Source organism: Nycticebus coucang, chromosome 10, assembly GCF_027406575.1.
Source record: "Nycticebus coucang isolate mNycCou1 chromosome 10, mNycCou1.pri, whole genome shotgun sequence".
In the NCBI taxonomy this organism is placed as follows: domain Eukaryota; kingdom Metazoa; phylum Chordata; class Mammalia; order Primates; family Lorisidae; genus Nycticebus; species Nycticebus coucang.
Window position 1 is genome coordinate 123,747,394 of NC_069789.1, and position 15,496 is coordinate 123,762,889.

The window sequence follows — 15,496 nt, forward strand, 5'->3', positions numbered from 1 at the left end:
GGACAACAGGGCGCACGCGCTCTTGTCTACGTTGCGAAGTGGCGGGTGGTGGGGAATGGACGTTGTTATCTGATCATACAGCGCATGCTCCAAATTTAGCAGCCTCTTGCGCAGCCGGCCTCCTTGATACCGCCTCTCGAGCGAGTTTGGTAGCTTACTGCGCATGTATGCCGAGGAGCGGCCTCTGCACAGGCGCGCTGTTACCCTGGGCCACGTGAGGGGAGCGGGCGGGGCGGGTGGAGGGGGTAGGGGGCGGAGCCGAGGGGGCCGGTTTGTTGTGGTCGCCATTTTGCTGGTTGCATTACTGGGTAATCCGGGCCCTGGCTCGCCGCGTCCGCTAGATACTCTCAGCCCGTTGGCAGGTCTGAGCTCGGGCTCCCCGAGCAGTTTGAGTCCCCCTGCCCGCGCCCTCAGGTAACGACGTGGTGACGGGCGGGGCGGCACAGAGGCCGGTGGGGACAGGACGGGATCCGCCCTGCCCCTGTCGCTGCGAGACGTAGCACAGGTCGAGGCAAAAGAGGAGGGGGTCGGTGGGCAGCTGCGGGCAGTGCCTGGCTATTCATAGTCGGATTCCTGGAAGGGGCCGAGCCCGAGGGAGCGGTCTTTGGAGGGAGGCTGGGAGGGGTAGCCGGGCTTCACTCCCGCCCTTTGTTTGGGCTCGGCTCCGCGGGCCGCTTCATCGTCGCTTAGCAACAGCTACTCTAGTCTGTGATTGGTTGAGTTCTTGACAGCAGCGACCAATGGCACGGTTGTTGCCATGGCAGGTGTGGATTGCCAAACTCTGTCGGGCCCCGCCTGCCCGGCGGGCCTCCTGGGTGGGGGGCGGGACGCAGGGGTCCCCAGGGGCGGTGGCCGCGCCGGGCGGGGCCGGTGGGGCGAGGGTTAACCCGCCCCTCCCCCGTCCACCTGCTCTCCCCTTCCCCCGCGTGGCCTGGGCTGACCCTCGTCCCCGCCTTCCCTCGTCCCTTCCTCTCCCCGCCTCCGGCGGCTGCTGTTGTCACCCACCGGCCGCCTGTCCCTCTTGCCCTCCCCGCTGCGGGGCTTGCCGGGCCGACCGGGCAGGGGACAGGCGGCCGCCGCTGAGCACTGCCACCGCCGCCATGCTGGCTGCTCGCCCACCCCACTGGGGGCCCCACCGCGCTCCAGCCCCTCGTGGGGCCCGCACCAGCCCTGACCCGGGTAGGGGGTGGGAGCTGGGAAAGATGTCCTGGTGTGGGAGGTCCCAGAAAAGGTTGATTTGGGGGAAAGCTCCAAGAGTGGAGACGTCCTGGAGTGGCAAGGCATAGGATAGCAGAAGGAGATCTGGCATGGGAGGAGGCCTGTGGGGAGAGGATTTTGTTGTGAGAGACACTCTGGGAAGAGACAGCTCTGTGATATTTGGGGATTTGGCTATGGGGGCCTTCTAGGAATGGGCACAGTAGTAGAATGACCCTAGTGTAGAGAGTAGTGACTGGAGATGGGGAGAGAGTGTAGTAGGGCAGGGATGCATTGTAGGGGGGAGAAAAGGACGATCTTTTTAAACTATGGAAAGACACCTCTCCCTTGTTCCCATCCAAAGGAGTGGGCCTTGACTGGGAGGGGTTGGAAGATGGTATAGGGAGGCTACCTGGATGTGTAGGAACCTGATATAGAGAAGAGGTCTTGGCTTGATAACGGAGAGAGTCCTCCGGGAAGGGTGTAACCTGGTGGGAGGGAATGACATAGAGATAGGACTATGTTATATGGGGTTCTTCAGATACTCTTGGTGTGGTCAAGAGATCCCTGAGGACCACGATATGGTTTTAGGCCTGCAGCAGACTCTGCTATGGTTGGGGAGGGGAGGAGTCCTAGAGGACTTCGGATTAGGGAAAGCCACTGGAAAGGGCTGATCTTGAAGTGGAGGGATCTTGCTATGGTATGGCCTGAGATCCTGATGTTCAGGGAAGTCAGCAGAAGGGTGGGACATTGTGTAAGGGGTATGGGGAGGGCCACAAGTAGAAATAAGAAGAGTGAATCCTACTATATATGCCATCTGTAGTTTCTTTTTTTCTTTTCTTCCCACATTTATTTGTCTTTTCTGTTCTCCTTGACTGTCCTGACTCCCGAACCCCCACCTGGCTCCCAATCATTCCCTTTCACATGTTTTCTTCCTGCTGCCTCATTCATTTACTTGATCCTCATTTGTTGAGGGACCCTGCTGTGCCACACCCCTCATTCATCGGCCACTTATCTCTAATCCCCTCTCCCCATCACTACCCTTTGCACCCTTTTTCCCTTCCTCTGTGCCTTGCTTGCTTTCTCATGCCCACCTCTTCCCTGCTTGGCACTGTCCCATGTATCCCATTGTTCCATGTTGTTTTCTTGCTTCCCGCCTGCTCTCAGGTCTCAGCGGCGGTGGCAGCCGAGGTGCAGGATGCGAGAAGGCGCCCCCCGGCCGGGCTCCCGCTCCAGGCCTCACTCCCCTGCGGCCCTCTGAGCCCACCATGGCCATCCCACCAGGCCATGGTCCCTTCTCTGGCTTCCCAGGGCCCCAAGAGCACACACAGGTATGCATTCAGCTGGCTTCTCACCTGAGAGTAAGGAGAGGCTGAGAATAGAAGGGTCTCAGGACCATAAGATAGTGAGGTTGCTCAACATGATCTCCTCAGGGCATGATGGGCCCCATGGGAGTGGACAATAATAGAGGAGTTGCAGGCAGAGTCAAGGTTTGGAGAGCCTGGGTTCAAATCCTGACATGGTGGTTAAATTACTTAGGTTCTCCATACTTCAGTTATCTATAATGCAAAATGAAGCCAATAATGATACCTACCTCACAGGTTGTTGTTGTGAGGGTTAAATGAATTAATAATTTGCACATAAAATGCTGAGGTCAGTACCTAGCACAGAGTAAATACCCAATAAACGTTCACTAAGAAAAAGATGTCTAGAGTAAAAGAGTTGGAGAGGGTGAATGGAGAGGAGAGTTGACCCTGAAGGATCTTGGCACCAGCAGGATCTGGTTGATACAAGGGAAAGTTCTCCAAGGACAGAGCAGTTAAGACTCTGAATGTAAAGCTTGAAGCTTATTAGAGTGGAAGGTCCAGAGTGCTTGGATGAAAGAACTGGGCAAAGATGCTCAGAGTTGGGGGGTGAGGGTTGGGAAGGCCACAATGAATGAGGGTAAATGGAGATGGGAGACTTCAGGGTTGGGATACCCAGAATGGATGGTTCCAAGCTGAAGGATTGGGAGAGACAGAGCCCAGGTTTTTCACATGATCTCTCACTGAGGAGTAAAGTTGGGTTAAAGCTGACTACGGGTCTGGGTGAAAGGTCAGGGATAAATAGTCCACTTGCTCACATGACAAATCTCTAGTGAACATCCATTATGTGCCAGGCTCTGCTCAAGGCACTGGAGATAGAGCAAGAACATGATGAAGTCTGTGCCCTTGGGGAGTTTACATTCTATTGGGGCAGTTAGATAGTGACCAAATAAATGTGTGTGTGGTAACGATGGAACCAGCAGCTCATATAGTCCTCCCTCTTGAGGTTGAAGGTGAAGACCTATGTCAGTGCCCACCCCTCACCCTGCCCTGCAGGTACTGCCTGATGTGCGGCTCCTGCCACGGAGGCTGCCCTTGGCCTTCCGGGATGCAACCTCGGCCCCATTGCGCAAGCTCTCTGTGGACCTCATCAAGACCTACAAGCACATCAATGAGGTGGGCAGGGGGGTGGGGGGGGTCCCAAGCTTCATGCTAAGGGGTCTTGGCTGCTGGCCTGGGCCACTCACCAGTCCTCATCTGGCTGGCTGGGCAGGTATACTATGCGAAGAAAAAGCGGCGGGCCCAGCAGGCACCACCCCAGGACTCGAGCACCAAGAAGGAGAAGAAGGTCCTGAACCATGGTTATGATGACGACAACCATGACTACATCGTGCGCAGTGGCGAGCGCTGGCTGGAGCGCTATGAGATTGACTCACTCATCGGCAAAGGCTCCTTTGGCCAGGTGTGGGACACACTCCCCACCCTGATCCAGGGATTAGGGGCCCATGCACCATGTTTCAGTGACCTCAAGTCCTGCACTAGGCCACTTACCCCAGCCCAGTCATTTGGTTTCCTTATGCCTCAGTTTCCTTTTCTATAAAATAGTTCAGATAACAAGACTTACTGCCTGACTGGTAGGGAGCACCCAGCTATGAATTATTAGTTGTATTAACAGTGTTATTGGTAGGTCTCCTTTGCTGGAGGGATAAAAGTGATACCTGGCTCTGTCCTCCCTCTCCCCCTTGCTTCCTTACACCTCACTCACTTTATGATGTGCCCTGCCTGGACAGGTGGTGAAAGCCTATGACCATCAAACCCAGGAGCTGGTGGCCATCAAGATCATCAAGAACAAAAAGGCCTTCCTGAACCAGGCCCAGATTGAGCTGCGGCTGCTGGAGCTGATGAACCAGCATGACACAGAGATGAAATACTACATAGGTGAGTCCTGGGATTGTGGGGCTGTGGATGCCTGGAACAGCTAAAGCTGGTAGAAGGGTCACTCCCCTTCTCTCTCTCTCTCTCTCTTTCTCTCTCTCTCACACACACACACACATTCTCACACGAGGGGGCTGGTGTCTGGTCTGGGCTTCCCTGACATTAGTGCTTCTGCTGCTTTCATGATGTTTTTCCTATGCACTTGATAATGATGCTGAGTTTACTGAGTGCTCACTAAAGGATCAGGCTCTGCAGTAAGCACTTTACATAAATTAACTCGCCAACAGCCCTGTGAAGGAAGAGGCATTATTGCACACATCTTGGAGATAAGAAACCTAGGCATTCAGGTGCTATCACTTGCATCAGGTGACATTTATACTCAGCAGAGTAGTACACTCCAGAGCCTTTGCTGTTAACATTCATGCCAGTTTTTTTCCTCTCTTAACATTGATTTTTCTTAGAAAAAGTAAGTGGATTTTGAAACTGTTTCTTTTAAAAGAAAAATTTATATTCCTCCAGTAAATGGAAAACCATTATTTCTTACCACAAAACTAAATACAACTGAGATGAAAATCTTATAAAAGTAAATAAGGATTGTAGAATATGTTAAAGACATACTCGCAGCTGATGGAAACTTCCTGATTTAATCATAAGGTTTGACAGAGGCTTGAAAAGAAAATTAACTTCCTATGTGAATCACATATGGTACACCATATAAAAACATTGGGACTACCAGGTGGTACTCATGGGGACACCACAGTGTGACCAGTGTTCAAGAAGCAGAGGCACTTTCTACTGTGTGACTCCAGGCCACCACAGCCCCCTCTCTCAGTTTCTTCTCAGTTGACCCATTTCTGTCCTCTCCCCAACAGTGCACCTGAAGCGGCACTTCATGTTCCGGAACCACCTGTGCCTGGTGTTCGAGCTGCTGTCCTACAACCTGTATGACCTCCTGCGCAACACGCACTTCCGTGGCGTTTCGCTGAACCTTACCCGGAAGCTGGCGCAGCAGCTCTGCACTGCGCTGCTCTTCTTGGCCACGCCCGAACTCAGCATCATTCATTGTGACCTCAAGCCTGAGAACATCCTGCTCTGCAACCCCAAGCGCAGTGCCATCAAGATCGTGGACTTTGGCAGCTCTTGCCAGCTTGGCCAGCGGGTGCGCTCTAGGGATAGGGGCTGGGGGCTGAGGAGCCAGCACTATCCTGGATGTGACCAGGGTGGGGTCAGGGCCAAAGAGGAGGAACAGCCTGAGTGATACTTGGTTTGGGAGTGTCAGCTGATATGGCCCTGGAGGGTGGGGCCAGTAAATGAGAGGGGAAGGTACAGGAATGAGTGGCCCACGGGGTCTACTGCCCACTAGAAAAGGGAGGAGTGAAGCATGAGACACCCCCAGGGAAGGGTCAGGGCCAGTTTTGAAGCTGCCAGATGTGGGAAGGTGAAATTGGGTTGGGTTTGTGGCTTCACCAAGTTTTGTTTACCTGCACTCTTAAAGCTCGGAAGAGAGGTGGGGGGCTTAACTTTTCTTTTTTGTGTGAGCTGACTCTTAAATTGATTATGGAGTAGCGGCTTGCGGACTGCAAACGTCTGTCTAGTGACCAAGACGGTCCTGGGGTCAGAGTTAGGGATGGAGATCAGGCTCAGACTAGGCCAGTAGACTCCTGGGCAGAGGAACAGGTTGTTCCATTGGTTCCTGGAAAAGTGGTGCTAATAATGGCATTATTTGGAGCCTCTGTCCTCAGTTTGGGAGCAGGAGGCTCATCCTTAGTTAGGTCCTATTAGCTTTGGGATAAGTAGGGAAAGCCAAGACCTGAGTATTGTCCTCCCTGCAGATCTACCAGTATATCCAGAGTCGCTTCTACCGCTCTCCTGAGGTGCTCCTGGGCACACCCTATGACCTAGCAATTGACATGTGGTCCCTGGGCTGCATCCTTGTGGAGATGCACACTGGAGAGCCTCTTTTCAGCGGTTCCAATGAGGTATGCTCCCCAGGAAGGGGTCAGGTGGAAGGGGTGGAGCCTAGCTGGTCAGGTGACCCTGACCGCCACCTGCTCGCAGGTGGACCAGATGAACCGCATTGTGGAGGTGCTGGGCATCCCACCGGCCCCCATGCTGGACCAGGCACCTAAGGCTCGCAAGTACTTTGAACGGCTGCCTGGGGGTGGCTGGACCTTACGAAGGACAAAGGAACTCAGGAAGGTGCGGCCCCTGCCCTGCACCGCTCCTCCCACCCCTGGTGGCCCCTCACTCTCTCACACTTGGGGCTCCCTTTCTCTCTGCTGCTTCTCCTTTGTGTCTTTCCCATCCTCCCGCTCCCCCTTGTCTGTCCTTTCCTTCCTCCCCTGCCCACCCCAGTCTCTCCTTCCCACCCCACAACTCTTCTTAGCTTCTCTTCTACTTTTTCTCCTTTGCCTCTGTTTCCCCGTGTGTGTCTCCCTGCCCCTCCTGCCCACTGACGGCCACTCTCTTGCCCCCCCTCCCACCCCCTCCCTGCCAGGATTACCAGGGCCCCGGGACACGGCGGCTGCAGGAGGTGCTGGGCGTGCAGACGGGCGGGCCCGGGGGCCGGCGGGCGGGGGAGCCGGGCCACAGCCCCGCCGACTACCTCCGCTTCCAGGACCTGGTGCTGCGCATGCTGGAGTATGAGCCCGCCGCCCGCATCAGCCCTCTGGGGGCTCTGCAACACGGCTTCTTCCGCCGCACGGCCGACGAGGCCACCAACACGGGCCCGGCAGGCAGCAGTGCCTCCACCTCGCCCGCGCCCCTTGACACCTGCCCCTCCTCCAGCACCGCCAGCTCCATCTCCAGCTCTGGTGGGTGCCAGTGCCCCAGTGGGATCCAACAAGGGTGGGGGCTGCTTTTTCTGGCCTGGCTAGAGGAATCTTGTCACTGGGCATTCACATTAGAGCTTGAAAGTGCCTGATCCTGGACACCAAAATGGGGTGGAATGAGACAGACAGGGGATTGACTGTTGCTAACATCTCTGAAATGGCTTGAGCTTAGATCCCTGACATCTGTTGTAACACACAAAACTGCATTCTGACCCCAAATCTCAAAATTGGGGCCTGGTTCTTCAAAATGGGTTCTGATCTCAACTCAACCACTCCAAGACTTAGCCACTGCCTCCCCTCATTTGTGGACTCTTCTTTCCTCTTCCTGGGTACTTTTAGGAGGCTCCAGTGGCTCCTCCAGTGACAACCGGACCTACCGCTACAGCAACCGATACTGTGGGGGCCCTGGGCCCCCTATCACTGACTGTGAGATGAACAGCCCCCAGGTATTGGGCTGTGGAGGCTTTGGAGGTGATTGGTGGGATGCATGGGGCTTCAGGACCTGGGCCTCCATCACCCACTGCTCCTTTACTCCTATAGGTCCCACCTTCCCAGCCGCTGCGCCCCTGGGCAGGGGGTGATGTGCCCCACAAGACACATCAAGCCCCTACCTCTGCCTCGTCACTGCCAGGGACCGGGGGCCAGTTACCCACCCAACCCCGATGCCTTGGCCGTCCCCCATCACCAACCTCACCACCACCTCCGGAGCTGATGGATGTGAGCCTGGTGGGCAGCCCTCCAGACTGCTCCCCACCTCACCCAGCACCTGCCCCCCAGCACCCGACTGCCTCAGCCCTCCGGACTCGGATGACAGGAGGTCGTCCACCTCTCCCACCCCCTGATGACCCTGCCACTCTGGGGCCTCGCCTGGGCCTCCGTGGTGTACCCCAGAGCACGGCAGCCAGCTCATGACCCTGCCCCTTTCCTGGGGCCCCTCCTGAAGCCATACCCCCCCCATCTGGGGGCCCTGGGCTCCCATCCTCATCTCTCCCCTTGACTGGAATTGCTGCTACCCAGCTGGGGTGGGTGAGGCCTGCACTGAATGGGGCCTGGGGTAGGGGGTCAAGGAGAGGGATTTGGCCGCACCCTCCCCACTAAGGACTGGACCCTTGGCCCCCTTCCCCCCCCCTTGTTTTCTATTTATTGTACCAAAGACAGTGGTGGTCCGGTGGAGGGGAGACCCCCCTCACCCAGGGCCCTAGGAGGGGGTGGGGGCAGGTAGGGGGAGATGGCCTTGCTCCTCCTTGCTGTACCCCCCAGTAAAGAGCTTTCTCACATGCCTGCCTGAGCGTTTGCAGGGCCTCGGCTCCCCTCACCTGACCTTTAGAGCCATGGTGGGGAAGGGTGTTTGGGGAGGGAGTGCCAGAAGATTTGTGTGGATCCTCCTTTCTGGAGAAGTTATGTCTTCGTGCAGGCTTGAGGCTACAAAATTCCAGACAGAGGTCCTGGTTAGGGTCTTAGTCCATGTATCCCTTTTTCAAGGTAAACTGAGATGCTGAAAGGTAAAGGCCCAGCTCTAGCCTGTCTCTGAGAAATATGTGACTCCTAATGTCAAGCAGGCATCCAGTAGGTGCTGAAAGCACTTATCTGGCCTTATTGGTTCCATCTGGGGAATAGGTAGGTAATGGGTACAGACTTTACCCTCACACATGCCTGGCCCCACGCATTGGAATTATTGCAGAGCCAAGCATTTTGAGATTCTGGGGGCAAAAAGATACTCCCAGAGTTCCAGGTAAGTAATCCCATTTCCGTGGCAATTTTGAAAACATCTGTCTCCCAGCCGACCAATCAAGAACCTCGTGGTTCAAAAAGTCCCCACCACTGGGCGCAGCGCTTCCTGGGAAACAGAGTCTTAGTGGCAATTTTGTCTTCGTTGGGAAACTACAAAGACCAGAATTCTTTTCACCACGTGTTTTTTTGTGGGCAGGTTTTCCGGTAGCCAATCGGCAATGAGGGGTTGACAGTGCCCGGATGTGTGAGCCAGTCGTAATGGGAATGAGGGCGGTGATTGGGTGGTTGGGCTGTGCTGGCATAGTGTGGAGCTTCAGGCGGAAGGTGGGTTATTGTGCAGTGCGGGGAGAGCGCGCAGGCTGGGTTCTCGAAGTACCCGAGCCAGCCTCATCTCGCGCGGTATCATCGGCTGTATCTGGCCCGGCTCGCGGTAAAGACAGGCACAGGCCCGGTTACAGACCTGTGTATGTTCACTAATGGAGGCAGTATGGGACGCGGTGGTAACCCAGAGGAGGAACGGGTAGGGAGACCTTCCTGGAAGACTTCCTGAGCAGAGACCTGAAGATGGAAGGATGTTGTGGAGGATGGGGCGGCCGGCGGGATTGCTTGTGCAAAGGCAGCAATGAGGAACAGCCTCTTGTGTGAATATGAACAGGTGATTTGGCGATTGTGGCAATCACATTGAAAATTCTGTGTGACTGAGATCATGGAGGTATTTTTGGCCATTTAGCGAGCTTGAACTGGACAATGGGAAACCATAGAAGGAGTTCTAGAAGGAGTAGACACGGCCCGATTTGCTGTGATGTGGAAAGAGACTCGGGTCTGGGAACCCAGGGTGGCAGCTGTGGTAGATTTCTAGAGATGGATCAGAGCGAGGGCCGTAGTAGGGAGGGCAGGAGGGGGCGGGAAAGAGAGATGTTCAGAAGTTAGAGTTGACAGGCTGTGTGGAAGGGAGGCAGAAAGGGGTGGTGAAAAAGTATTTACAGCACGTATTTAGAGCTCAATAAAAAATGTTTTGAATGAACCATCCTAGGAAGCCGGTACTGTTGTGATCTCCCCTTTTGCAAGTGAGAGGATACTGAGAAGGTTAAGTAACTTGCCCAAGATCACATAATCACATCGCTGGGAAGTAGAGGGCGTGTGTGTGCGTGTGTGTGTGTGTGTGTACCAGATAAGCAGGGGCCAGATCACAGAGGTCCTGTAAAGAATTTGGAATAGGCATAGAAAGCGTATACTGGATTCTTTTTCCAGCCCAGAACCTCTCCTCCAAGCTCTTGACTGACTGCCTACCTAACTACTCTTCTTGCTTATCTAGAGGTATCTCCAGGTCAAATTGCGCTCCTACTCTTTTCCCATACCTATTCCCCCCATTTTTATCTCAGTAAATGCCACCTCCGTCTTTGTAATTCTCAGGTCGAAATAATGGTATTGTGCTTGACCCCTCTCTCTGTCTTATACACACATCTATCAGCAAATACCTCCAAATATATCCACTTCTCCCCATCTCCACTCCAGGTCATCCTATTCCCACCCCTGGCCCCCAGAGTCTTCTTCACATGCACCCAAAGGGATGCTGTGAGCACCTGCATAGGGTCACATCCTTCCCCTGCTCAGAACACTTCTGTGGCTCCATGTCACTCAGGGTAAAAGCCAGGATCCTCTCCATGGCCTGTACGGCCCTGTACTCTCTGCCTCTATCACTTCTCATTTGTCTACTCTTCCTTGCTCACTCCATTCCAGCCGCATTGGCCTGGTGGCCTTTGCTCTTGCTGTTCTTTTTGCCTGGAGTACTTATCTTTCAGATAGCCCAGACTCATTGCTTCACTTCCTCGGAGGCTTTACTTGAAATTGTCCTTCAAAATGCCGCTAATGTACACATCCATCTTTATCTTTTTCTTAGCATTAATCATATCACTAACACTGTAGAATTTTTTTTGTCTCTCACACCACGAGGAGACTTAGATTCATGAGGTCAGGGGCTTTTGTCTACTTCCTGATTATTTCCAAACACAGAATTATACTTGGCATACAGTGGGGGCTCACTACTTATCAAATGAACAATTTCACACAGCACAGATCCCAACCCCAGTATCCTGGAGTCTTCATTGATCCCTTTCATACAAAACTCAAAAGGGCTGCCTTGAGTTTTTTGAGGGGTCAAGATATTTCATCTTGCCTGTTCTTTGTGTTCAACATTAGGGATACAGCAGAGAACAAAATGGTTTCCCTACCCCCACAGACCTCACAATCTTGCAGGAGGAGGTTCAGCCTGTCAATCACACAAATGTGAAATTACAAAGAAAGTGTTATGAGAGCACATAATAGGAGATCTGGTCTGGACCCAGGAAATGAGGTTTGAGTGATAAGGGAGTAGGTATTAACTCCATTAGGAGATAAGCGTGTGTGATCATTGGAACCTAGAGGCCAGGGTGGAACGAGAGGCCAGACCATGTGGATCCCATAAGGAGTTTGGGTCTTTAGTCCATGTGTAGTGGGAAGTTGTAGAATTTTAAACTCTGGAAGGGAGCATGGTCAGTGTGAATATAAAGGCTTCCTCTGGCTATTCTGTGAAGAATTAACCACAGGGGATTAAGGATTGAAGTAGAAAGACCAGTAAGAAGGCTGTTACTGTGAGTTAAAATCACTGCAATTAAAAGCTGCCACACATTCTTCGTCATTTCTCCTGTGAAGAGGTGGAGTCTCTTTTCTTCCCCCCGAATCTGAGCTGGCCTTGTCAAAAAGTCAAAGAATAGCAGAAGAGACTATGACTCACAGAACAGCAGAAGTAATGCTGGGCCAAATGGGAGGCATGGGCCTGAAGAGCTTCTGCTTTTACTCTTGGAGCCCTGACTTCTTTCTAGAGCCCCAGCCAGCATTTTGCAGCTATTTTAGCTGATGTGCCAGATGGATGAGGGATGCCATCTTTGATAGCCTACCCTAGCTCCAAGCTGACACCACTTGGAGTTGAGACAAATCATCCTGAGTCCCCTCATCCTTGAAACCTTGCCCAAAGTGCAGAATTGTAAGCAAATAAATCTTTGCTGTTTTAGGCCACCATGTTGCATTTGTCACACAGCAGTTGCTTACTGAAACAAATGTTTTTTGAGATCTTACCATTTTATATATTAGCTCATTGAATAGTCCCCTATGTGGCACTATTATTAGTCTCACTCTACAAATGAGGAAATGAAGGCACAGAGAGCTTCATAAGGCACTAGCAAGGTACCTGGCGCTAGTAAGCACTGAATAAGTGATAGCTATTATCATCGGTATCATGTTCATAAAATTTTCATGTTTGTTAAGTGATAGATGAATAAAAGCATTACTAACCCACTTTGTGGTGTGATTTTAGACCATCAGTCTTGGAAAGGCATTAGGTCTTTGGTGATACTGCTGAAGTGCTGAATGAGGTGATAGCTGGAGTATGATACTTGGGGACTTTCTCATGAGAAAACAGTTGTGTATGTATTTTGGGAGGAAGGACATTCCAGGTAAAAAAAAAAAAAAGAAAGAAAATATACACACACCAAGTTCAAAGACCCTGAGGCATGCTTGGTATGTTGGAAGAGCAGAAGGGAGTGAACTGGACCAGACTGAACAAGGTGGGAAGGAAGAGGGCAGGGGTAAGGTCATGCAGGACCTAATTGTGGCAGTAAGGATTTGAATTTGATGCAGAGTGAGGTGAGAAGCATTTTGAGCTGAAGTGAGCTGTTTTATTTTTATTTTATTTTTTTTGAGACAGAGTCTCACTATGTCGCCCTCACAGTAGAGTGCCGCGATGTCACAGCTCACAGCAACCTCAAACTCTTGGGCTTAAGTGATCCTCTTGCCTCAGCCTCCCAAGGAGCTGGGACTGTAGGCACCTGCCACAACGCCCGGCTATTTTTGGTTGCAGTTGTCATTGTTGTTTTAGCTGGCCCGGGCTGGGTTCGAACCCACCAGCCTCGGTGTATGTGGCTGGCGCTGTACCCACTGTGCTACGGGCACCAAGCCTGATCTAATGTTTTAATAGGTTTCCTCTAGCTGCCTTGTGGGCACGAGGGTGGAAGCAGGGCTCCAGTGAGGAGACTATGGCACTGGTCAGCCAGGGAGGATGGTGGTTTGGCCAGGGTGGATAGAAGGGAAGGTGTGGAGGTATGGTCAGATTTTGGATATAATTTGAAGTGAGAGGCTTAGCGCCTATACCTCAAGTGGCTAGGATGCCAGCCACATACACCAGAGCTGGCAGGTTCAAATCCAGCCCGGGCCCACCAAACAACAATGACAACTACAACCAAAAAATAGCCGGGTGTTGTGGTGGGCACCTATAGTCCCAGCTACTTGGGAGGCTGAGGCAAAAGAATTGCTTAAGCTCAAGAATTGGAGGTTGCTGTGAGCTGTGATGCCACAGCTCTCTACCCAGAGCGACAGCTTGAGACTGTCTCAAAAATAAATAAATAAATAAACTTGAAGAAAAAAGTTTTGAAGTGAGAATCAACAGGATTTGTGAGGAATGTGGGGAGTAAGAAAGAGGAGTCAAGGACAACTGTATGGTTTTTATCCTAAGCACAGGAGGGCTGGGCTCTCATCGCTGTATGGGGAAGACCAAGAGAGACGGAGGAGACCTTTATTCTTCCAGTGCCCTCAGTGAGCAAGCAGAGGCTGGTGATCAAGGGTGAGATCTGGGCCAGAGATGGGCATTTGGGAGTGGTTGACTTTGGCCTATTGTAGTATTACAGCCCAGGATGAGCTCACGGAGGTAGGGATTACAGATGAAGTGAGGTCTGAGTGAAAGCAGGGAGGCCTGTGAGGAGGTTGCTGCAGTATTCTGGGTGAGAGGTGATGGCGAGCACTGGGGCAGGAAAGGTGTGAGTAGTCACTAAAGTCCGATATAGCTTGAAGGCAGAACTCACAGTGGACTGGTTGTAGGTGACGATGGACAAAGGCCTCATGAGAACCTGGTAGAGTTGGAACACAGGGTAGCAACTTGGCTTTCCTCTTCGCCCTGGGCTCTGTGGTCTCTCCTGCACTTTGCATCTGCTGCTTCCTATTTGCAGGCAACTGGGCTGGTCCTGGGTGGACCCATGCCCCCAATCTGTGTGACCTTCCTGCTCAGTTCCCCACAACCTCTCTGTTCCCATCCCAAATTCCCCAGACAGGAATTGGATTGCCACAGTTGAGTGTCCAACCCTGATCAACTCACTGTAGCAGGAGGATTCCTGTAGTAATGATTGTCTTTTGGGATGGGCAGCTACTCCCTGATATTCAGTTACGATGTGTTTCTGACAGCTGATGTATTGGGGTGCATGGCAGGTAGGTGACAGGGGATAGGTTCCATGTTTGGGGAGGTGGAAGCTTCTACCTGCCCATAGGTGGTCCCAGAATAGTTGGGGAGCCGTGCATTAATCCCAACTTGAGAGAGACACAGCAATGGCCGAGATAGTCTCCACCCTGAACTCACAGTCCAGTGGGGGAGATAACCCCAACAGCAGGCAGTGGTCAGAGCAGGGGTGGGAAGGCCCTGGCCAGGGGTGGTGCCTGGCCCCATCCAAAGCTGTTAAGAAGGACTTCCTGGAGTAGGGAGCACTTCGGATGAGAGCTGAAGGAAGAGTCAAACAAAGGGTAGGTGAGAACTTTTACTGGTGACTACTTGTAGCCAAGCCAATAGAAACTTTAAAAAAAATTGTTTCAAGCTTTATTTAATAAGTTTAGATTTTTTAGAGTTGAAAAAATAATACAACAGAGACTTCCCATATACTTATGCCTGATTCCCCTTCACGTTAGCACCTTACATAATTATGGCACATATATCAAAACAAAGAAATTAAGGCCCGGCGAGATGGCTCCTGCCTGTAATCCTAGCACTCTGGGAGGCGAGGCAGGTGGATTGCCCTAAGCTCACAGATTCCAGACTAGCCTGAGCAAGAGCAAGACTGGCTCGAAGGAGTAGGGCACTGGCCCCGTATGCTGGAGGTGGCGGGTTCAATCCCAGCCCCAGCCAAAAACTGCAAAAAAAAAAAGAGCAAGACCTCATCTCAAAAAAATAGTCAGGTGTTGTGGCAGACGCCTGTAGTCCCAGCTACTTGGGAGGCTGAGGCAAGAGGATCACTTCAGCCCAAAAGTTTGAGGTTAATTTGAGCTATGACACCATGGCATTCTACCAAGGCTGACAAAGTAAGACTGTGTCTCAAAAAAGAAAAGAAAAAAACTAAGAAATTAACATTTATTAGTATTCTGTTAAACTCCAGCCTTCATTCATATTTCAGCAGTTTTCCCACTAATGTTCTTTTTCTGTTCCAGGATCCAATCCAGGACACCATGTTGCATTTATTCCTCTTGTCTCCTCCAATCTGTGACAGTTTCTCAGTCCTTGTTTTCCATGACCTTGGTTTTGAGGAGTACTGGTCAGGTATTTTACAGAGCATCCCTCAGTCTGGGTTTCATATTTTTCTCTTAGTTAGACTGAGATTTTAGGCTTTTGGGAAGAATACTCACTGAGGTGGTATTAACCTTGATCACTTC

The 15,496-nt window shown here is 52.1% G+C and overlaps 1 protein-coding gene across 4 annotated transcripts; it reads left to right on the plus strand.

Annotated features, from left to right (window-relative positions):
• Positions 1 to 273: 273 nt before the first annotated feature.
• DYRK1B (dual specificity tyrosine phosphorylation regulated kinase 1B) lies at positions 274 to 8,541 on the plus strand. Of its 4 annotated transcripts, XM_053604318.1 has the most exons (12): positions 888 to 1,179; positions 2,362 to 2,525; positions 3,555 to 3,674; positions 3,772 to 3,960; positions 4,289 to 4,436; positions 5,306 to 5,592; positions 6,266 to 6,412; positions 6,492 to 6,632; positions 6,931 to 6,966; positions 7,051 to 7,246; positions 7,604 to 7,710; positions 7,805 to 8,541. In XM_053604318.1, the coding sequence occupies exons 1-12, from the start codon at positions 1,101 to 1,103 to the stop codon at positions 8,174 to 8,176; spliced, it is 1,986 nt and encodes a 661-aa protein (XP_053460293.1). In that variant the 5' UTR covers positions 888 to 1,100; the 3' UTR covers positions 8,177 to 8,541. The 4 variants fall into 4 exon arrangements, with proteins under 4 accessions (XP_053460295.1, XP_053460293.1, XP_053460292.1 ...); XM_053604320.1 differs by lacking the exon at positions 888 to 1,179 and adding an exon at positions 274 to 414 and having other exon boundaries at positions 6,931 to 7,246; XM_053604317.1 differs by having other exon boundaries at positions 935 to 1,179; positions 6,931 to 7,246.
• The last annotated feature ends 6,955 nt before the right edge of the window (positions 8,542 to 15,496 follow it).

Excerpts from the sequence above, each read along its gene's own strand:
- DYRK1B (XM_053604317.1), top strand. The coding sequence starts at position 1,101 with ATGCTGGCTGCTCGCCCACCCCACTGGGGGCCCCACCGCGCTCCAGCC. Across the intron at positions 2,526-3,554 it reads GGCCCCAAGAGCACACACAG|GTACTGCCTGATGTGCGGCT; the intron begins GTATGCATTCAG and ends CCTGCCCTGCAG. Across the intron at positions 7,711-7,804 it reads GTGAGATGAACAGCCCCCAG|GTCCCACCTTCCCAGCCGCT; the intron begins GTATTGGGCTGT and ends TTACTCCTATAG.